We start from the raw sequence: 24,558 nt of genomic DNA, 5'->3' as shown, positions 1-24,558 counted from the left end.
TCAACAAGGTCTTGGTATCGTCCAATGCACTTGATTAGAAAAAGGACGAGACGTTATTTTACATAACCTTTGCTCATCAATGTTCTGGTCAGACACTGGTGACGTTTTATGAAGGAAATTATTAGAACTGGATCATGCATATCCTGTTATACAATTAAAGCATTTCATTCAGAGTCATTGGGATTACGTAAGATTGGCAAAAGCTTAAATATATACATGTATGTTAGAAGTAGTTTTCAACTTTCTACTTGTGATGTTTTTGAATTGTGTTAACGTCTCTATAAAACGTGTATGGTGTAATAGTGAATGGTATATGGTATATGATGTAATGATGTGTGGTGTATGGTGAATGATGGCTTGTGTAATTGTGTATGATGTAATGATGCATGATGTAAAAAGTAGAATACCAAAATTACCGTTTTCGAATGAAAACTAACACCTGAATGTCCCTTATTAAATAGCAAAATCAAAAGCTTCAGCACACCAAACAAAAGGAAAACATGGTGTATAATGTTATGGTGTATGGTGCATGGTATATTGGTGTCTTATATAAGAGAGAAGCTTACATCATTCAAGTATTAAACAAAAGATGTGGTATGATTGCCAATGAGTCACTACACGGTCTTAAACAATGACCAAACGCCATTAAGGACTTTATTTGCTTTTAGTTATAGCATGTTTGTTGACAATGCAAGAAGATATTGTTAACCGTCACTTAAACAGCAGTCATTTGAGTAATTAATACATTTCCCATCTTATTCGGTATTCAAGAGTTTGCAGCTTCTATTCAGACTTTGTAAAACGTCACCAGTGTTTCTGCAGAAAGTTGATGAACCAGGAGTATGTCAAAAACGTCTCATTTTTTTTCTTCTAAACATGTTCATCAGAAGGTACCAATACCTTGTTGATAAATATTCCGTATCAACTTCACAAATAATACACGATGGTCTTGGAGTATAGATTCTGGGTACTGACGTTGTTTATCATCTTAATAGCGTGTTATATTATTCTTTTATTTGTCTTTATGCATATTTTTTCACTGTTTGGTCTGTTTTGGTGATATCCATTTGACGTGACTCTGTACTTATACATCCCGTCATTGTGTTATTATGCTATGATAAATGTGTGTATTATTGTCTTTCATGTTTGTTAAAGTGCTTTGTCTATATGCCCTTTTGTGCTTCGTTTTTATCTATTTGTTTGTTTTTACAGAGATTAAGATTATAACACAATATTGACTGCTGTATCCCTTTTCTTGACATTTTTACCTATTATGTCTGTTTGTTTTGTTCACACATCGTTGTCATTATAATTGAATTTGATACGATTGTCATACAATTGAGAGGTTTAGCTGGCTATAAAACTAAGTTCAATCCATCATTTTCTACATAAGAAAGTCAGGAATATGACAGTTGTTATCCATTCGTTTGATGTGTTTGAGCTTTTGATTTTGCCATTTGGTTAGGAACTTTCCGTTTTGAGTTTGTCTCGGGGTTCAGTATTTTTGATATTTTATTTTTTATTTTTTATATTAAAATTATGTATATGCTTATGCATCTGTATGACACTATATATATGTTCCTCAATCTTGTCAGCGCTTTATCATTGACTTACCAGGTGGACAGTTGGATATGGGTATACAGCGCCATGTGTGAAGTTCAATTATTCGTACGATATATTCATCAGTATTCTCACAAAATCCAATCTACAAATTAAAATCTTTTCGTATATATTCATTGCAATATTCGTTTTTTTTTCTTTTTTACCTTTGGCTTTATCATTTAAAATATATGATTATAGATGCAAACAACAACTAACATTGATCAAAACTAATACTACATGCTTGCGATCTGTTTCTTGAATTCAATATTCTCTCAGTTTGGCACTGAGTGGTACATTCATCTGTAAATTTCTTATCTATGAGTGTGAATTTGCATTGTTATGCGACGTGTCTGTCTTTTGTACATCCAACATACATGTATTTATTTTTATGTTTCTGTTATAGGTATAGTTTCGGTTGAATAATGTGTTATATCTGATCGTTTGTTGTCCAAATGATTATAGGATGGCCTTCCAATACCACCATTGTCATATTCCCGAATATGACTGTTATACCGAGTGTGAATTTGCATTGTTATACGACGTGTCTCGGTATTTTGTACATCCAAAATTCATGTATTAATTTTTGTTATGGTTTTGGTTGGATAATCTGTTATGTCTAATCGTTTGTAGTCTAACTTATTATGAAACTGCCTTTCCATAACATCATTCTCATGAAAATATTTTGGACGAGTATTGTGAAATTAATTGAATAAACTTCGACATAGCATGTTAGTTACGTAAGCGCGTCACTGTTTTTGTATCATGTGGTGTTTGTTGTTGATGAAATATGTTCGTTGTTGTTCTGCAGTTTGCATGTTGTGTCGTCTATAATATTATTTGTTTGTGCGTTTCTCTGTGATGAATGGTCTTACGTGCGTGTGTGCTGTATTTCTGTCACGTAGTGTTGTCATTTCAGCGATATATTTTTTAACATTGTCATAAAGTGGGAGGTTTGGCTGGCCATTAGACCAGGTTCAACCCACCATTTTTTCTTAAAATGTCCTGTACCAAGTCAGGAATATGGCAGTTGTTATCAAATAGTTCGTTTCTATGTATGATAGCGGGATTTTGTTTGTTCACTTCAGTGTTCCTGTTATTCGTTTGATTACCTCTTATAGTTGATGAGTTTGTTTTAGGATTTTATAACATGGGCTTTCATATTTTATATCTTATTGTTAATTCTTTTATATGTGAATGAATATATGTTGTAAAGCGCTTAGGGTAATTTTAATATCATATAATGCGCTGTTATAAATACTGTATAATAATATATAAGAATATAAGCCGAATTTAAAACTAATAACGACATGGCTAACAAACAAAAAAGACAAACAGACCAACAAAAGTTAACAATAGATAACATAGAAAGCTAAAAACTGAGACACGAGCCCCACCAAAACTGAGGGCTAATCTAAGGTGCTACGGAAGAATTAGCAGATCCTGTTCAACATGTGGCACCCTTCATGTTGTTCATGCTTGAAAAAACGCGGTAATAAGTCTTATTCGGTAGGTCATATTCGAGACAAAGGGCTGGGATTGTAGTTAGTCTCTGGTGCAGAAAAATTGGTACCGTTTATGTTATTAGGAACATATCCACTATTATCTGTCAAACGGATATTTCGTAAAGGCCAAAATAACTCGTGATGGCGTCCGTAAAACTTACAAAGGGATAATGTCAACTTCACCACTTGGAACTGGCTTCGTAGTGAGTAGTAACCCTTTATCAAGGAAATCATGATGTGATCTTCATCTAGAATGCCCATGTCAAAGTTTTAATAATATTGCTAGATGAAAGAGTCTTGGGTTGTGTTTACTCTAAAAGATGTTTTGACTTTTTTTAGTATCCACATCTGATTGACGACACCCCTAGGAGTGGTAGTTTTGCAATAACTTTGAAGCCCAGCTTTGATTGCTGATAAATTTTATGTTGATAATTTAGAAAGAGGTTCTGTGGAGCATGGGGAAAACCCAGCAATATACCGTTGTTAGTAAGGACACTTCTGTAGTTTAAGTATCCAATACAGTGGTGGAAGATCCAGTTCATCTAGAAATTTCAAAGGAACATAGAACAGACCTATGATTATCCGGGATTTCTTCTTAAGTAAGTGTCGTTGGGGGTATGTTTTGAGTTTTCATGTGAATAATCAATACCTAATTCATTTATCAAGCAGTTGATGTAATGAGGTTAACACACAAAAACGATGTTGTTTAGGGATTTATCTGAGAGGACAACAACACACATGTTATGCAACATTTGGGTCTTCAAAGATATAGCATTGGTATTAAAAGACCCATTCAGTTTCTTAATTCTGATTTGTATTAACCACTTCACAGCTTAATCTTTTCGGAAACAGTATCTACGTTTTCTTTCTCACGTTTAATCTATTGCCTGGCATAATCCTCGATTGAATCCATCAGTATTGTGTTGTGTTTGCAATTAATGGATTTAGGCTTACGATATTTCAGGACTTTTGATAACATATTTCGAAGAGAAGTACTAGTGTTATTGACAATGTTTAGGTCACCAACCGGTAATAACGTGGCCAGCTGGATTATATATGAATGGGGAACTATCACATGTGCAATCTAGAGGTTAAGACTTAAAGTCGTCAATATTGAGATCCTGCAACATGTATGTGTAATTGAAAAATTTAGTTGCAAATGGTTTGGTATCGGTTTTAGAAATGATAGGTACAGACTGATCTTTAGAATAGAGAGGTATTTTGGAAAGAAACTGATTTATGATGATGGATATTGCCCAAGTTGATGGCATTACCTTTGTTGGCAAAGAAAATTTAAGAAATGATCTGTTCTCCTTTTCATCTTTTTCAATGCTAACTTGTTTGAAAAGTCTGTGAGTTGCAATAGCCGAAATGATAGCTGTAAGTTTGTATTGATTGAATGAGGGTTCATAAAAGTGGTTTCCAAGCATAAGTTGTAATGGGAATGAAGTTTTGAAAGGTGGTAAAGAATAAAGATTCGTGCGAATGTGATGAATAACTAACGGTTGTTGTATAGATGGTAGCAGATAATTATAAAGACATCATGGAGAGTAGGTGCTGTATAATGACGATGACCATGAGTAGAGTAAAATATTTATCATATTCACGGAGCTATAGGAAGAACTAGATGGAATACCTATACCATCAATTTTGTCAATGCAACCATATGGTGTTGCAGTTCTACGGAGAGGTGTTGCAAAGTGTGGAATGTTATCATGTGGCGTATTTTTTTGATGATGTAAACTTGCATAGTAATGATTAAATGATCAGGATGGTTAAAATGCCTGTAAACACTGTCACTGTGGTTGGTGCCTCATCTACGTTTATTTAGCCTTCCGTTCGTTTCACCAACGTATACCAATCCGTAAAGCAACTCGCGCCATTTATAACAGCTAACAAAGAGGATTCGTATAAATAGAATCTACTTACCAACAGTAAAGTAATAACTAGAAACTGCAGTCTCCGCATGATTTTCATGAACGTTATAGAATAAGTACAATAATCTACAATGATTTACATAGATGGTGGTATAGAAGATTTACTATCATATTTTTTACTAAACGTTAATTTGATAAGTGGATGTAAGTTATGAATTAATATACACATAATTAGCACTTCAGTTGGAATCCGAGTAATGTTTCCTTATATGACATCAGCACTGGAGTGTATGGTTTTTATGCAAACTAATATTCTTATTGCATTATTAAAACATATTATTCGATTGATAGTTTAAGTACTTATTCAGCGCTTAGGATATTCTTGCTCTAACTTATGATCAATTTGATGTACGTAATTGATTAGACATGAGACTTCAATTTTGATTTTTTTTTATAACATTATCTCATTGTATCCAAGCGGTCTCCAACAATTATAATTATAATTTGCTATTGTGTAATTAAAAGTTCCGTATTTAGTTCAAGGGTTAAGTGGAATATATTGTCATTTTTCAAGTGGAAATCAAAAACAAAAAAAATTATAAAAAATCACGTTAATGTGGAAAATTAAATACTTACTTGTTTATTTTTTCGTAATTAATACAGTTCAATGACTTGATTGATTTAACTTAGCTTTTTTATAATTATTTTAATTTGAGGAAATAGCGCGATAGGCATAATTAAGTCAATTCAATGTGCCCGTTATATGAGCTTTAGGGCGAAAACTCTTTTCAGTTGACCTTGAGTAGTGTCTTTTCGATAAGTTAGAGCGAATATGATGACTGTCATTCTAGAAACACGTGTTGTCACGGGCGAATCTGATGAAGATCATTTTAGAAGTACTTGTTGCCACATGCGTACCTGAGGAAAGTCATTCCAGAAACACGTGTTGTCACGGGCGAACCTGATGAAGGTCATTCCAGAAACACGTGTTGCCACATTCGTACCTGATGAAGGTCATTCCAGAAACACGTGTTGCCACATGCGTACCTGATGAAAGTCATTTCAGAAACACGTGTTGTCACGGGCGAACCTGATGAAGGACATTCCAGAAACACGTGTTGCCACATGCGTACCTGATGAGGGTCAGTCCAGAAATATTTGTTGCCACATGCGTACCTGATGAAATTCATTCCAGAAACACGTGTTGTCACGGGCGAATCTGATGAAGGTCATTCCAGAAACACGTGTTGTCACGGGCGAACCTGATGAAGGTCATTCCAGAAATATTTGTTGCCAAATGAGTACCTGATGTAGGTCACTCCAGAAACACATGTTGACACATGCGTACCTGATGAAGGTCATTCCAGAAACACATGTTATCAAGGGCGAACCTGATGAAGGTCATTCCAGAAACACGTGTTGCCACATGCGTACCTGATGAATGTCATTCTAGAAACACGTGTTGTCACATGCGTACAAGATTAAATCCATTTCAGAAACACATGTTGTTACGAATGTACCTGATGAAGGTTATTACAGAAACACGTGTTGTTACGAATGTACCTGATGAAGGTTATTACAGAAAAACGTGTTGTTACGAATGTACCTGATGAAAGTCATTTCAAAAACACGTGTTGTCACGGGCAAACCCGATGAAGGTCATTCCAGAAACACGTGTTGTTACGAATGTACCTGATGAAGGTCATTCCAGAAACACGTGTTGTTACGAATGTACCTGATGAAGGTCATTACAGAAACACGTGTAACAATATTAACTTTCTATTAAACTTTCACCATTACTAACAGTTATATCCATCAAATAAGTGTAAGCAATAACACATCTGTTCAATGAAAAGCAACCAGCATATACACTTGGCAAAATCGTTTTTTTATTGAGGAGTCAGATTCTTTTTTATTGGAAACTGCTAGTACAAAGTGCAATGGGAACATATCCTTTCTCAATTTTACTTTAATAAAGATATAAATAATAATAATTACAACAGTAATACTATGTCTGCATCTAAAAAGTTACTCTAATCCAAAGGTTAAATGTCCGTCAATTAAAACTTTAAAGAGCAATACATCCAAGACGTCTTTAGAACAAACGAAACAAAAAAACACTGCCCATAAATAAACCGAAAGTTTGAATCAAACTACTTTGACGTCAATGAAACGGAACTGCATAACTGACATATTAACATTAGCGGTACCCGATGAGCATTTCGAGAATAAATATTTTTACAGTGATGCTCCAGTTGAAAAACCAAAACTCATTAAAAAATTGAAGAGCTCATCAAACAAAAAAAGACAAAAAGTATAGCCTCAATCAAACAGCATCAATCTGTATAGCCTCTAACTCATTTAAAGCGGTCAATCTGTATAGCCTCTAACTCATTCAAACAGCATCAATCTGTATACTGTCATTAGCCTCTATCTTATTCAAACAGCATCAATCTGTATAGCCTCCAAATCATTCAAACAGCATCAATCTGTACAGCCTCTAACTCATTCAAACAGCATCAATCTGTATAGCCTCTAACTCATTTAAACAGCATCAATCTGTATAACCTTTAACACATTCAAACAGCATCAATCTGTATAGCCTCGAATTCATTCAAACAGCATCAATCTGTATAACCTCTAACTCATTAAAACAGCATCAATCTTTATAGCCTCTAACTCATGAAAACATCATCAATCTGTATAACCTCTAACCCATGACAACAGCATAAATCTGTATAACCTCTAACTCATGACAACACTATCTATCTGCATAATCTCTAACTCATTCCAACAGCATTGATAGATAAAACATTAAAAAAAACATTTTTAAATGAAATGGGAATATCATACCCATGGAATCTGCATCAATGCATATAACCTCTAACCCAAGGCATACTGTGTATCCATATAGCACCTCCTTATAATCAAATAGTTACCCCCAAATGTTCTGTAAAGATATGTCCCCCATAACATAAATCATTCGATCGATTTAGCCTTTTTATCAATAGATATGTATTTATTTGAGTAGTTCAAACAGGACTCTTGAAGTTACCGAGTAAATAAATACATATACAACATATTGAAATTGATGTTAACGCAGTTATCTACCCTGTCTATCTCTCTAACCTACTACCGTCATTTCTTAATGATTTCATTCAGAATGTTAAATTATCGCTAGTTATGAATATTTCATTGAAATGTAAGAGGCATATTCAAACAAAGAGGAAGTAACTAGCATAATACTAAATTATCCAGTCCCGATAACCGATGTTTCCAGTTTTAGATTAGAAACAAAATATTAAAATCTATAAAAAAGTTAGAACGTCACAAAAAAGAAAATCTGTGAAAAAACATCCCATCCCCGTTAGAAATGCTAACATATAAAAACATTGAATTGAATGATTGCAAACGAAACAACAATCTACTTTAGCACATACTTACAACTTCTCGTTCAATCAAATTGCTTATATTTGCCTTCTAATTTTCATAGTACATACTTTTCCTGTGTACTAAGTAACTACGCATGAATGACCACAAGGATAAGATTTCATTGTATCGTAATCAAGATATTTAAAACAAAAATTGCCACTGGCTATTTTGAAATAAAATGCTGTGTTCCAAATTAAATTAAATAGTTTGTAATTAGTTTTCATGTTGATTTTTAAATATCCTGCTATTAAAATCTTTGGATCTAAAAATTGTTTTTGACAATTGCAAATTTTATCATTTAAATAAAGGGTAATACATATGGTTCTTTATACCTTGATAAGAGTACAACGATATCTTAAAATTATGATAATGTATCATCCATAAAAATTACTTTGTACTCAGAAAAGTGTGTACGATGAAACCTTGTGCAGGAAAATTAAAGCAACTTGTTGATAATTTTTTAAACTTTCTTAAGGAAGGTGATCTATTTCGTCATGAATTGATTGATTTATTGATTATTGGTTGCTTAATGTCCAGTGGCAAATATTTCATGCATGTTCAGGATGATGTCATGAATTGAAAAACTGTGATTATGTCTGAAGATAATGTGCCACCTATATATATATATAAACATATTCTGATAAATCTTTTAGTTTTTACTTTGAAATAATAAAAAAAAAAAAAAACACAAAACACAAAACCTATGATCTCTGATCTATTGGTAGTTGCTTTTTAATGCCTATCTGCTAGACTACATCTATGGGGACAAACTATCTCTATGTTTAAAATTTATTATAGCTTTAGTTTTACTGTGAAATTAAAAAATGTTTTCAAAACATGTAAAGCTTCCACTGCAATTTAATTATTGCCTGCTTTTGGTCAATTTATTTTGTCATCTTACCATGTAAGAAGAACGTGTATAGTAAAACACCGCTTTATATCAGTATACATACTTACACCAGCAGCTACCATCTTTTCATTCTGGAGTGAAGGGCCTTTTGAAATCACATATTTTACAATAATACTAGTGAGTAGATTTACAAAACTTCATTAATGAACTCCTTTTTTCAAACACCTGTGATACAAGTAGTCAGCCAAAATAAACTATCAATAGACCAATTAAAAGGATTACTCGAGTAGTAAATATGTGCTAAATTGGATAGTCTATGAAAAGGTATATACTATGAAATTAAGAGCTCGGGGCAAGCCCCTCGCTCTAAATTTCATAGTATATACCTTTCCATAGACTAACCTAGACTAAGACCAACGGACATATAGCCTGCAGGTGTAGAATTTACGTGACAGTGGTCTGTTCAATCATTAATTGAGATTAAAAATCATTGAAGTAGGTCTATCAAATCAAACTTTTAGATGTAAAGACTTAATAATGTCTGAATAATACCTTTGCGTATTTCATGACGTATCGTTGGTAAATCTATGAAATAAACCAGCAACACGTAATGGGTCATTTTATGAGTTGTATGTTTAGTTTTTTTTAACTTATACATTTTCGGAACAGTTCCAGTACGATATGAGCAGTGGTAAACTACATTTTTTTTTTGTGGCACTTTCAAAATGTTCATAAAAGGATCAATGCACGTGAGCAAATAGAGTGCAAATAATTCCGAAAAGAAATGAAATTGCATTTATACTTTTATTTATTTTGGCATTTTAAGCTATTTGCAGGTTATTACTTGACTAGCAACGAAAATATGTCAAATGTCCCTTGTGCTTGTAGAAAATGTGGTTAGTTATGTACATTCTTACGAAAAAACCTCAAAATAATTGATATAGGATCAACTGCATGAACAAATAGTGTTCATATAATTTTTAACAAAGCATTGAATGGATACTTTTTTTTAATAAACTAATTTTGATAAAGTAGTATTTTAGTAGATATTATATATATATGCAGATTATTATATGTTTCATATTGTTCATGTAGGGGTATGGGTTTTTCTCATTACTGAAGACCGTACGGTTGGTTGTCTATAATTGCTTACATCCACTTCTTGTGAACTTTGGTGGATAGTCGTCTCATTGGCAATCATACCGCATCTCCTTAATTTCATATAGCAAATAAAGTTTCAGAGTTAAAGATAACGTAAGCTCCGTTAAATAGATATCTCAGTCACAACAATTGATTTTACACAACAACTTGCAACAAAAAACATATTGGACGAACAAAAAAGTAATACTCGTAAGTGTGTATTTTTCTTTAGATATTCAATTTGTTCTTATAGATGCATGGCGCGTACGTTAAGTGTCTAGTGGATTATATACTGTTAAGACGACTTTTCCTTTCACAAATATATTTTGTGTTTCCTTTTCCTCGACATCAGAGTTCTTTAAGCTTTTCTCTATATCAGTGTACATTAAATATTTGTGTTTATTCGGAGTGGTTAGTTTTTACGGGGTTTTCTAAGACAAATCTTGTTGTGTATTTATTATCGCATTTTTCTTGTTCCTGTCTGTTATCTCGTGTATATTGACTTAAAGATATATTCTGTTTTTTGTGTATTTTGAATAATATTGTATTGTCGTTTACCCTAGACGTCCTTTTATTTAAATTAAAGCATGTTTTGTTACGAAGGATACTAACAAGTTTAAAAAAAAAAGCCCCCTTAACGCATTATTCTTTCACATCAATTTCTATTATATAGATGATGTCCTCTCACAAAATAGTTCGTAGTTTGGTGACTATGTTGAACGCATCAATCCCATCGAACTTGAAATAAAGGATACAGACACAGTTAAGTCTGATTCGTATTTTGACTAACATCTAAAATTGACAATGAGGGTCGTTTGAGAATAAAACTGTACGACTTAAGAGCTAGATGATTTCAGCTTCCCAATTTGAATTTCAATTTCTATGAAGAAACATTCGAACATCGCCTGCATATGGAATATATATCTCCCAGTTGAAACGATATTCTAGGGTTTGAGTTTCCTATCATGATTCTTTGATAGAGGGTTGTTGCTCTCAAGGTGAAGTTGTTGAACAGCAAATTTGTAAGCAGCAATCCTCCATTAAAGAAATCACGGTAGAAAACGCAAGCGTTGGAATGTTAAAACCAACTTTGATATATATACTTAAATGAAAAGCTAAGTTTTCATTTTATAATTAATATAACATGAGTTATCTCCCCTTCTGAATTGTCTACTCAAAAAGTAATCTGAATTATGTGGAGCCTCGGAGGCCGAGTGGTCTAAGTAGTTCATCTACTCTATTGTAATCACCAGCCAGTCAATTCTGAGTTTGTCAATTTAGTTATTATGCCAACTAATTTATTTTTACAATATCATAAAAATGGAAGACATTGTAGGGATAACTTGCTGTCAATTTAGCTCTTGAAAACCGATAAATTTATCCACATAGCATTAGAACAATCCTTATATACCAGTTGTAGTTAAAAGACAAATGTACCTTCAAGCTATTTTGGAAAGTTAAAAAATACTTTAATAATTTTAGACGGTTGATTTTAAGAATTAGATGAAACTATTTTCTTCTGAAATTGTCTGCCCATAGATTGCGTTTTATAGATTATGAATTGTGTGTGCTTTGGCGGTAAAATCATTCGGCACCACAGGATCTACTCGAAAGGTCACATTAATTTTCATATCCATGCTATTTGATGCATTTTGTATCAAGCATTAAGACAAATGATTGTATTCAATGCAGTGGCGGATCCAGAACTTTTTGTAATGTAAGGGGGGGGCACTGACGGCCCCAAGGGGGGGGGGGGGGGGGGGGGGGGGCTCCAGTCATGCTTCAGTGATTCCCTATATAATCAACCAAATTTTTCCCATAAAAGGGGGGCAGGCTACCAGGCCCCCCCCCCTCTGGATCCGCCTATGTTATGAAATATATATATATGATGAGTCATTATCCAGATGATTAAGTAATCTGTATATATGATAAATATTAATAAATGGTTGTTATTAAACAAATGATAAATCAAGCAAGCCAACCAGTCTTACTCTACAAGCATTATGAAATTAGCTCTAATGTATCACACAAATTGTACCACTATCTGGTAATCATGGTAAAACACTGTTTATCAACGATGAGGGTTGTGTAGGGGCAATACAGAAGATCACAAAAAACAATGTGATTGCAAATGGGAAAAGTTTCGACTAAAACCACAACTTACTTCCAGTTTGGATGAAATATGCAGGCATAGAACAACTTTTGAGTACTTAAACATTTAAAATTGATAAGACACACATTTTACGGTTTTTTACATGAAGAAGAAAATCCTTCACCAACCTCAATGAAAATGGAAAATCCATGCACTGGAGGAGCACACATGAGTTACTATAAGTAATTTAGTATTTAGCGAATATGTTGGTAGCTTAATGTCCAGTGGCAATTATGCATGCTCAGGACAACTCGACAATAAATACAATAACTATGCGCTGTATGTATAGAGGCTGTCTGTGATGAAGGTCTGGGAACTTTGGACTAGGACTGAGCCTCCTCATGGGGTTTTTGATTATGTGATTACTTAGCCGTTTTTACAGTGATAATTTGATTACCAGACCAAATATTTATAAAAATAATAATAAATACAATATTTATAAAGCGCATTATATAATAACAACAATTACTCTAAGCGCTTCACATTTAAAAATAAATAAAATACAAAAAAATACATAAATCATAAATTAAAAAGCACCAATTAATACCCATCGAACAAGCATATAAAAATTAATAAAAGAATAAAAAAGAAATAAAAGAAATAAAAAATGAAAAATGCATATACCCTATAAATATACAAAAAAGTCTAAAATCAATGCAGTCAATTAAAAGTATTATATAAAATCTACAAAAAATCCTTAAAAGCACTTCGAAATAAGTGAGTCTTGAGTTGCTTTTTAAGGAATTTACACTTCGCAAGGGAGATGGCAAACTGTTCCAGAGTGTAGGCGCGGCCTTGTCAAAACGCCTATTGCCATAGCTTTTCGTTCAGACGTCATTCTGAGGATGCAGGAGCATCCTGTTTTCCGACCTGAGGGATCTACTTGGTTTATATGGCTTAATTAAATCTTGAATTTAACCAGGAGCCGTGCCATGCTGGGCTTTGTACACATATAAAAGAAGTTTATATTGGCAACGGTAATGAATGGGTAGCCAGTGTAACGATATCATAACAGGCATCATAGAGTCAAATTTCCTTTTTCGGGTAATCAAACGTGCTGCTGTTTTTTGGACCCGCTGTAACTTATTAATGATGTTGGTGTTAGTACCGTACAACAATGCGTTGCATTTTATGATTATTTGATAATCTAGGACTGTATTTTTGATTATTTGATTATCTTGTTTTAAAAAAAATTAATGATTATGTAATTATATTGACCCAATAATTATGATTATGTGATTACTTTGACACCCCCATGTGAGGCCTCAGGACTGGTAAATAGGTGTATATTGGATAAGGACATAAATTTTTGAGAGACAAGTAAAAGAAACTTTTAATAAAATGTTTGTAGGATTTCAATATTTAAGTTTGAATAACGAGTCTCATCATGGGGTTTTTGATTATGTGATTACTTGGCCGTTTTGATTATTTAATTACCAGACGGAATATTTCATAATCATTTGATTATTTGATAATCTAGGACTGTGTTTTTGATTATTTGATTATCTTGTTTAAAAAAATAATTAATGATTAGTGTGATCATAGTGATTATATTGGCAAAACATTTGTGATTATGTGATTACTTGAACACCCCCATGAGGGGCCTCAATTACAATGGATGGGATTTTGTTTTAAAATAAAATATTAAGTGTTACAAATTCACGGGAAGCATAGCCAAAATGCCATGCAAGCCACAATGCATTATGCAACTTCAGATAAAAAAGTATATATATACATGTATCTATGTAATTTTCTTGATTGCTTAATTCCCATTTTCTATTTTGCATGTGAAACAGCTACTCTTTATAGGAATATAGCGCTATACTTACAATACCTAAATTTGCCAATGTTTCAAATGGAGGATGTTAAATTCTCATCCCATATTCGTTCAGTTCGTAATAGCACAAAATGCTCCAGGGTGCCGCGCTTGTTTATATATGACTAGATCACATGACCTTACCTTACCTTACCTCTGTATCTTTAACCCCCTTTGTAGAGGAACCATACGCTAGTATGTAGAACTTGTGATCCGCAATTTCTATGTACAGTGATGCCTTCACCAATATGTTGCAGTGCTCTATATTTACAGTGAAATCTTACCCACACACACTTATATTGAAAATCCTTTGTTTTATAATTAAAATGTTTCTGTGCCTATAATACGGTGGTTAAAAGTCAGTCACTATAAAATATAAAATTCCTTTCTTTCTTTATATATATACACATATGTTACACATTTGTTTTCGGTTCCCCTAACCGTTTTGTATACGTAGCTAGATATGCTTTAAAAGTATAACTCATTTCTGTAAGATATCAATAACATTATTCCATAAAATCATTTGTTTTCGTATCACGGTAAGATGATAAAAGAATGAGTGCCTCTTCCTCATGATTTAAAAGATATATAGTAAAGTATTGTCTAAAAGTTATATTCGGTTCTTCTAAAAAGTCCTTTATATAATCCATATATTGCTTAAAATTCTGTTGGCTATATATAATTGAAGATAATTTCGATATAAGATCGCACACTTTAGTAAAGTGTCACCACTAGTATGTATATATGGTAAAATAGGTTCATTATTTTACACTCTGTAAACTGACTAGTATATATGAGTTGTGTGGCTAAGATATTGTTTCTTCTGTTATGGTAGTGGTTAGCTTTTCCTTTTAAAGTCATTATCCTTATTATTATCAACCGCATACTATCTTATAACGGGCTATATGTAGCTGGTATATCAAGCGTCTAGTTAGGCGTTCTACTTTTGCTACACTGGCTGGAGAGAGTTTTCTTGATGTTGCAACCGGTGTGATGTCCAGAATTGTTTGCAATTTTTCATTGTCCAAAAGTTCATTAAATTTGATTCCAAGACTGTCTAGTACAACAACTGTTTCTAGTAGTATCTTATTCCTTACATTACGGAGTTGTTCACATTTTAATATGAAATGGGTCACAGTTTCGTCATCCTTTGAGCATAGTAGGCATTTCGGATCGGTTTTGTCCTTGTACATTTTTATTCGTTTGTTTTGTAGTATATAGGATCCAGTAAGCAGCTTAAGTTTAACTGGTAGTCTTGTCGTAAATATGGCTGAATGGCAGTTAATTTTGAACAGAAGATGAATTTTCCCTTTTTCCAGGTTTCCTGTTGTGAGATGGTCCAGTCCATTATATAGTGGCAGTAGTTGCACTATTGATTTACTCCAGTAGTTATGTACTGTTCTCTTGATGTTTGAGGTCCATAAGGATTTTTTTACGGGGTTATCCAGATACCATGTAGCCTCTTGTAGATCGTACTTCCTGAGCATATGTTTGATAGCGACAAACCAACTAGAACTTTGGTTGTTTTTTAGGATAAGTTGTCGTCTAGCTAGTGATTTTTCTATGCTTTCTTCGGGCTGATTACAGATGTTGTTGAATAATCCAAGTGCTCGGATATGTAGTTGGGCTTCTATTGGTAGTATTCCGGTTAAGATGTTAATAGTTATATCTGCTAAGCAAGTTGGTAATGAAAGTATTTGCTTAAGTAGCTTTTTTTGGAAGTTTTCGACTAGTGTTAATGAGCTTGTTGTTGGTAATACTAGCTCTAGACCATAGAGAAGTACTGGAGATACATATATTTTGTATAGATGCACCATTGTCTCTACATCTAATCCGTTATGACCATGAAATCCTCCTCCAAGGAGGCTATATGCGCTTCTCCTTGCTTTTTTTATATTTTCCTCCACGTTAGCAGTCATGTTTTCTTTTAGTGACGTGGTTCTGATGATTCCTAAGTGTGTGGCACTCTTCACTGATGGCATTTCGTGGGGCCCATTGTTGTTAAGGGGTCCTGTTTTCGCTTCCTGTTGGTAACGTTGAGGACTACGCTTTTGGTAGGTTGTAATTGGTAGCCTTCCATATATGCATAATCACATGCCATGTTTATAAGCAGTTGTGCTTGGTCTGGTTCTTCACTAATTAGTGCGATGCAATCTGCACATGCAGTACTATTTACACTTATGTTTCCTATTCTATATCCTGCCTCAGTTGTTTCGTACATGTTTAATAGCTGGTTGATGTATATTTTGTAGAGATTGGTGCTAAGTATACATCCTTGTCGCACTCCCTGGTTAACGTTGAATGGCTGCGAGATGTTTCCTACCCATTTAATAGCACTTTTAGCGTTTTCGTGTAGATCTTTGATCAGTCCCCAGTGTCCATCATCAATTCCTGCCATAAAAACTCTTCTGAGCATATGACTATGAATAACAGTGTCAAATGCTGCTTTGGCATCTAAGAGTACCAGGTGGAAAGTTGTGTTGTTGTCGTTGGATTCTCTGTAACTTTCTTCTATTGGCAGCGCTGAGTTAATTGGTGATGATCCTGCAGTGAAACCTCTCTGTGTTTCTAATACTTTGTTATTCGTACGCTCTTTGATGACGGTTTCAATTATTTTGCCTATGACTGGTAGCACTGTAATTCCTCTATAGTTGGTAGCTTGCTGTCTTGTTCCTTTATTTTTGAAAACTGGTGTTAGTAGTCCCATTTTTAATGATGCTGATACAATTCCGTGCTTGAAGATACATTACACGAGTGTTACTAACGTTGTTTCTATGTCGGATCCTGCATGGATAATATGTTCGATGGTTATGCCCTGGAAATCCGCAGATTTACTTCTGTTTGTTGATCTGATTGCGTTTGTAATTTCATTGTGCGTTACGTTTCTGATGTTATTACGTTGCACGAGTCGGTTTATACTCTGAATATCATCTTCAACTTGGTTATGATATGTGCTCTCTATGTCTGTCTGGTTGTTAAATGTTGCTAGACTTCTAAAGTGTTCCTCAAATCCAGTGATGAAATTTTCACTTTCCATGTATTTGACTCCGTTAACCTCTAGCTCCGTGATTACAACATTTCCTTTCTTCCTGTTGTTACGTACGAGTTTATGGAACATTTTTGTATCCTTTACTCTTGTTTCAAGAATATTTTCCTTCTCCTTGTCTCTTATTTTAGCAATCTCTCTTCTTATTGCCCGACGGACGTTCTTCTTAGTTTGATTTTTCTCCTGGAGCATTACGTTACTTTTGTTGTTGGGTCTCCCGTGATGTTTCCAAACATTATATTTTTGCCTTGCAATTTTCAACGCTACTTGTATTTCGGGCGTCCATACTTTTAATTTCGGCTTTGCGTTGAATTTTGCCTTTGATGATGATGTTAGGTTAGCTGTTTCCCTTAGAAGTTCACATAATTTGGTTGTGGCTTGCTCAATTGATGTTTCTTCCATATTTTCTCTAATCTGGAGGCTGTCTATATGCATGTTGATGTGAGCAGAATACCATTCTTTGTCTACTTTGTCCTAATTGACCCTTTTTGCAATTTTGCTGCTAGCTTGCGCATGACTGATATTTGCGCATTCGTAACTGAATTTGGTACTCATACGAATTGTGTGATGATCGGATGTGTTTTCTGTCACGTTGTTGAGTACTTGTTTGTTGACAAATTCATTTTCTGGCAGGTTGTGCAGAAAATAGTCTATTTCTGATTATTCCTGCCCAAGTGAGTTAACAAAGGTCCTTTCTCTATTGTCGTATTTCAGGTTGCATTCATTTATGAAATCACGGAAATAGAAGTTGCGTTTCGTGCCTGTTTGTATATTTAGGTCTTCATTTAGATCGCCGCCTATGATGATTTTGTGCGTTTCATTATACTTTTGGTATAGTTCGTATAATTGATCGATAACTTCTTGGTATTCAGACAGACGATTTTTACTTCCTTTTGCTGGCAGATAAACTGATGTTAATATTATGTTTGGATTGTTGTTTTCCTTTATTTCCACACGCTGTATCCTTTCTGACCCTAGTTCGATTGGCTTTATCATGTGGTCAATTTCTCTCTTCCACAAGATAGCTACTCCTCCATATCCTCGGGGCATACATATCGGTAACAGCGGTTCGTTTACATCAACTCCTTTGCCTATGTAACTTATGTTTTCGTGGATTTCGTCAGGAAGATGTATCTGTGTTTGAAATAGCCAATGTTCCTGAATAAGAATTACGTCGTTAGATTGTAGGAGTTTGTGTATTATTGGACCACAGGTTTTTATGTTTTTACAGTTAAATGAAATTAGATGCAGTTGGGAACTCTCTGGTATTTTGACGCTTGATTTGTTGGTTACATATGGCTTGGGTTGAGGCTCTGTAATGCTAAAAAAGGCTGTTGAACTGGAGTTTGTGTAGTATTCCTTAGGATTGTTTGTTTCTGTATATGCATATTACGAACTGGGGGGTACAAGCAGTTATTTGCCCAAAGTTGTATGTGGCGAGCGTCGTGGTGTTCATTCTTTTGCATGGGCTTCCACTGTTGAACTTGGCATGTATACTGGTGCGTTATAGTACTGGCCTTGATGTTTTGGCGTTTGTGGTTTGTAGATCAGGGGTTGTCCTGTTAACTGTTGTGTTGCTTGTTTGATACATGTATTTGCTATATTCTCCTTTTGGGGCTTTTTGATATTACTAGGAACGTTTCCGTCTTCCATCCCTTGGATTGCCTTTAATCTTTCTTCAGATGTATGTAGACAGTCATCAAAGGGCTAGATTTTGTCAATTTGTCGATCCATTTCATCTATCACAATGTTTGAAAGTTTAGTATATAGCTTTGCTAATTTTTCATCGAGTTGCTATTTCATTTTATGAAAACTATCTTGGTTGCCTTGCATTGACTCCTTGGAGTTGGTCAATGTCGGTATAGTTAGGTTGCTATTCGACTCTATTCTTCTCTTGAAGCTTAACAGTCTGTTCTAGTTCGAAGTTTCTTGCCTCTAGCTGTTTGCATCTGGACTCTAATAGTATTCTATCATTTTGTATCTCATTGAGGGACTTCTCTTTGATTTTTAATTGTTCTTCTGCTTTTCTTAATTTGAGTTCTCTTGCTCTTAATTCACTCAGTTTAGGTAAGATTGCATCCTCAGGCTCAAAGCTTTTCTGATTTTGTTTTAATTTCCTAGGTTTTGGTATTGGTTTTGGCTTTGTTGTTGATGTTGCTATCACAGACGTTGGTTCACGTGATACTTTCATTGGGCTTTTAATGCAGGTGTTGTTGCATATACTTGGACTAGCTGTGATTTCGTCATTTTCTTGAGTTTTAAGTTGTAACTCGTCTTGGATCATTATGCAGGGAATGCATATGTATGCTGTGCTTATTTCTGTCATACACTTGAAGTGGCACTTGCTATTGCATTGTTCGCATATATCCCATTCAGGATCCATAAGTATATTATCACATACTGTACAATTTTGCTCTTCTGGAGGTGTGTCGGGTGTCTCGTCTGTGTTGTATCCTCTCTTAGCTTCAGTTTCCTCTGCGAGCAGCAACTGAGCATTTGTGTGGCTCTGTGTACCTCCTTCTAGAGCTAGTATATTTGATTTTTCAGCAATGCAGAGTTTACATTAATAATATTCATCACCATTAAAGTTTTCTGCTCTCTGTATCTCCAGCTCACTTAGTTTTTGACACTTATAGTGGACCCAGTGGCTTCCTTTATCACAGTAGGTGCTCCTTGTTTTGCATCTTTTATTGCATTTAGTGCATGTTTCATTGCCGTCTTCTACTTCCAGTTTTTCATTAGTCTCTCTTCTGTTGGTTGAGTTGTTGTCTTTGTGTAGAAGATTTTGCAACTTGTTGCCAAGTTGTCTATTCAGCTCTTCTGTGCTCTGTCCTTCAACTCCTTGCTCTTGTAGGCTTTTGAGTACAATGTTATGTATGTTATTTATGTCATTGTCCAAGAATTTATTAGCACCATTTCCATTAATTAATAGCCGGCTAGTAGTGTTGTATATGTTAATTGTATAGCTGTCTTTATTTGCTGACACTTTGACCATATGCTGTACTACTGTTGTTTGTGACCTATCTGTTATTTCTCTGATGGTTGCTTGGCCTTTGCTTTCGGCAAAGTTTTCAAAGTAGCTTAATGTTGCTAGTTTGAGCAATTAAAATGTAACCGCATCCGCCGTTAGTACTAACCCTCCTTTGGTGTGTTTATATTCAACACTTATATTTCTTTTGGTAGCCTCAAGTTTTTTATTAATAGCCTTTGTGATGTTTAAGGTGTAATTTTGGATACAAAATTCTTTATTTGCCACGGTTCCAGATTTAGTACGTGATTTACTTGTAGCGACCAGGGCAGCCATGGTTATACGTTTGATTGTTGTTTTTCGTTCGGACTGTTGAAAATGTTCAATAATATACTTAGTGCTTCAGCAGCGTGGCTTGGTCATCCCATGCCTTCTGATCCACACCAAATATACTATGTTTTTGTTTAATGCCAACAGTCTGTCCTGATCTGAGTAGAGAATTCAGCGAACCAAGCTTTGGCTAATATAGGCTTAGGATGTATCCCATCGAGGTAAAGCTGATAATTAATATACTGCTTGCGCGGTTTATCTTTGCCTCTTTTAACCTTTTTACTTGCTTTTAGGTGTAGGTTGAGAAGTGGTGATCGTACTTTGAGGGAGGCGTTCAGTTCTTGAATTTTCTTATTTATTTCGACTATCTGTTCATGTAAATCTTGTTCTTGATTGATGTGATCTTCAGTAGACGGGTTTTTAGCTCGAGCGTTCCATTTGGTTATTGAATAGTGTGGCATTTCGACGAATGTTAATCTGGAGTTTGGGTATTGTTGAACTAGTGTTTGAAATTTTTTAAGATCTTCGAATATATTGTTAGCTGCTGAAGAATGTTGGCTTGCCAATGATATAGTACGGTCTTTATATTTTGAAGTCAGGTCGCATGTTTCGAGCCAAATGTATAAAATGTATATTTCCCAATTCTTTTATTTTGTTTTTGATGTTTCTCTCCAGCCAGTGTAGGGAGTTTTTGATGTTTGCTCTACTTTTATTCCACCATATAATTTGTTTGTCTTCAGGATGATAGACTTGGGTCTTTAGATAGACCCCTTTACTGTTGGAGAGTACGACGGGTGTTAATGATTTTATGCCAACTGAGGGCGGTCTTGATTTTTGTAAATAGTCTCGTATTTTCTTCTCTGACATGAGCGGATTTCAAATGAATTCACCGCGGTTAGGGGATAGGCGGGCGTGTATTTCTATTAATATTTATTATTGAATTGTTTACTTTAGAAGTTTTTGTTGATGTTTGGCCTATATTCAAAATGGCGCGGGAAACTTCGTGGTGAGTGGTCCTGCCTACCGGCTCGTTGTTATATACTGGATAATGATAATTTAGGAATTGTGTGTGGGCAATTCGAATGTATTGTGTTAGATAGTGTCAATTGTCTATTTTTTCACTGAAGCATGAAGTTGGCGGGCCCCTTCTTAGGGCAGTCAGTGCCCCCCCCCCCCCCCCCCCCCCCCCCGCAAGTGAAAAATTCTGGATCCGTGACTGCTGACTCTCTTACATCGCCCCCTGTTTTTTGTATTAAGCCGTGTTCATGCTCTTAGATAGATTAGAAGATGAAGGGATATGGAGTAAATGTGCATGGGACAAATCGCACAATACATATAAACAAAGGCAAAATGTAATTATCAATGAACAATTATCAATCGAAATCGAAATCGGTTGATGCAATCCTGACTTATCGTACGATATAGAAGTTGTTTTATACTTGTTTTAAGGTTACTTTACTGCCTTTTGAAAATACCATTTGGAATGTTCATTGATTTCGCTATTTCTAATCTTTTTTTAAATCAGTTCCTGTTGGTGTTTCCTTCACAATATATCTTGGTGAATGTAGACCTGAAAGACATTTACTAACAGGTTTTCAACTGACAAATTGCACGTGGTGGATAAAAAAAAAGAAAGATATGGGTATGTGTCCATGAAATAGCAACCCAACAAAACAAAAACTTAAAGAAATCTAGACATCAAACTAAGTTATCCATCCTATACCTTGTATTGTTATGTCATAAATAGATTCTTTTTTTATTTCTTTATCTCTAAAGGATGTTTTGAAAAAAGAGGCGAAATACCAAAGGGACATTCAAACTCACAAGTCGAAAATAAACCGACAACGCCATGAAAAAGGTAAAAAACCAAAAGACAAACATCAGTACACAAAACACAACATAGAAAACGAAAGACTGATGAGCAAGACGAATCCCACCTAAAAACCGGGGGTGAACTAAGGTGTTCCGGAAGGTTAAGCAGATCCATCTTCGCATGTGCATTGCACCCATCGTTACCAAAACATAAGACTTAACCTCTAGAATTATTTTTAGCTCACCTGGCCTAAAAGGGCTAAGTGATCATGAGCTTTTCTCATCACTTGGCGTCCGACGTCCGTCGTCGTCCGTTAACTTTTACAAAAATCTTCTACTCTGAATCTATTGAGCCAAATAAAACAATACTTGGCCTAAATCATCCTTAGGGTATCTAGTTAAAAAAAATATATCCGATGACCCCGCCCATCAAGCAAGATGGCCGCCATGGCTAAAAATAGGACGGGGATGAAAATGGCTTATATATATATCTCTAAAACTAGAGCATTTAGAGCAAATCTGACACGTTAAAATGCTCGTCAGGTTAAGATCTATCTGCCCTGAAATTTTCAGACGCATCAGACAATTTGTTGTTGGATTGCTGCCCCTGAATTGGTAATTTTAAGAAATTTTTTGCAGTTTTTGGTTATTATCTTGAATATTATAATACATGTAATAGACAGAGATAAACTGTAAACAGCAAAATTGTTCCACAAAGTAACATCTTCAAATAAGTCAACATGACCAAAATTGTCAATTGACCCCTTATAAGGAGTTATTGTCCTTTAAAGTCAATTTTTCACAATTTTTTGTAAAGTTTTGTAATCTTTTACAAAAATCGTCTCCACTTAATCTACTGGGCCAAATAGAATTAAACTAAGCCACAATTTTCAATATGGTATCGTGATTGAAAAATGTATCCAATGGCTCTGTCATCCAACCAACATGGTCGTCATGGCTTAAAATAGAACATAGGGGATTACTATAGAAGTCTAGTGGAAAATTGTATAAAACAATTTCAAATGGTCACAACTTGAAAACTAATTTAAATAATGATAAGGGGTCTTCAGTAACTATCGTTAGACTACAATGGGATTTGACCTGCTTTAAATTTTAATTACAATAGCTACTGAAGACGTCTTATCATCATTTAAATTAGTTTTGAAGTTGTGACCATTTGCAATTATTTTTTTACCATTTTCACATAGACTTCTATAGTAAACCCCTATGTTATATTTTTAGCCTCGGCCATGGAGATCGCCATAGCTAAAAAGGAAAAGACAGACAAACAAAAGTACACAAAACAGAACATAGAAATCTAAAGACTACGCAACACGAACCCCACCACTTGGTGTGATCTCAGGTGCTCTGAAAGGGTAAGCAGATTCTGCTCTACATGTGGCACCCGTTGTGTTGTCCATGTTTGTACAAACCCGGTAATAAGTCTAATTCGGTAGGCGTGACATTCGTGAAAAGTAGACGGGAGTGTAGTTACGACATTAAGAACTTATCCGCTATCATCTATGAAACGGATATACCATAACAGTCAACCAAATCGTGATGGCGTCCTTAAAATTTACGAAGGAATGATCATTTCAACGTCACCATTTGGAACTTTTGGTTTAATAGCTTCCTTGTGAGCAGCAACCCTCTATCAAGGAGTCATGATAGAAAATACAAGCCCATAAATATCGTATCAATTGGGAGATATATACTCTGTATGCAGGCGTGGGGTTGTTGCTACATAGACATGGAAAGTTCACAATTGGGAAGCTTAATCATCTCTTTTGTCGTAAAGTTTTGTTTTCAACCGATATGCAAATCATATAAGAATTATAAACAAATCTATACTATTTTTGAAGTTCTGTTGTCTGATTTTACATTTAGCTATCTTTAGAATTCTTTATATATATATATATATTTATCTGACTATTTGTTCTCATGTTATTTGCACCTTTTGTTAAAGATTATGTATCAGAATTTTTTAATATTGCTACAGGGGTTAAACAAGGAGACACCCGGAGCCCCACT

The 24,558-nt window shown here is 34.7% G+C and overlaps 1 protein-coding gene across 1 annotated transcript in view; it reads right to left on the bottom strand.

The window, feature by feature from the left end:
* Positions 1-19,701, bottom strand: part of LOC127736430 (uncharacterized) — a 30,697-nt gene extending 10,996 nt beyond the window's left edge. The window contains exons 1-2 of the mRNA XM_052246975.1: positions 19,351-19,701; positions 1,615-1,705 (exon numbers count right to left, since the gene is read on the bottom strand). Of these exons, the coding sequence (XP_052102935.1) occupies positions 1,615-1,705; positions 19,351-19,701 (442 nt within the window). The remainder of the gene's footprint in view (positions 1-1,614; positions 1,706-19,350) is intronic.
* Between the last annotated feature and the right edge of the window lie 4,857 nt (positions 19,702-24,558).

This window comes from Mytilus californianus, unplaced genomic scaffold (assembly GCF_021869535.1).
Source record: "Mytilus californianus isolate M0D057914Y unplaced genomic scaffold, xbMytCali1.0.p SCAF_30, whole genome shotgun sequence".
NCBI lineage: Eukaryota > Metazoa > Mollusca > Bivalvia > Mytilida > Mytilidae > Mytilus > Mytilus californianus.
This window is presented reverse-complemented; position numbering and strand designations above follow the sequence as displayed.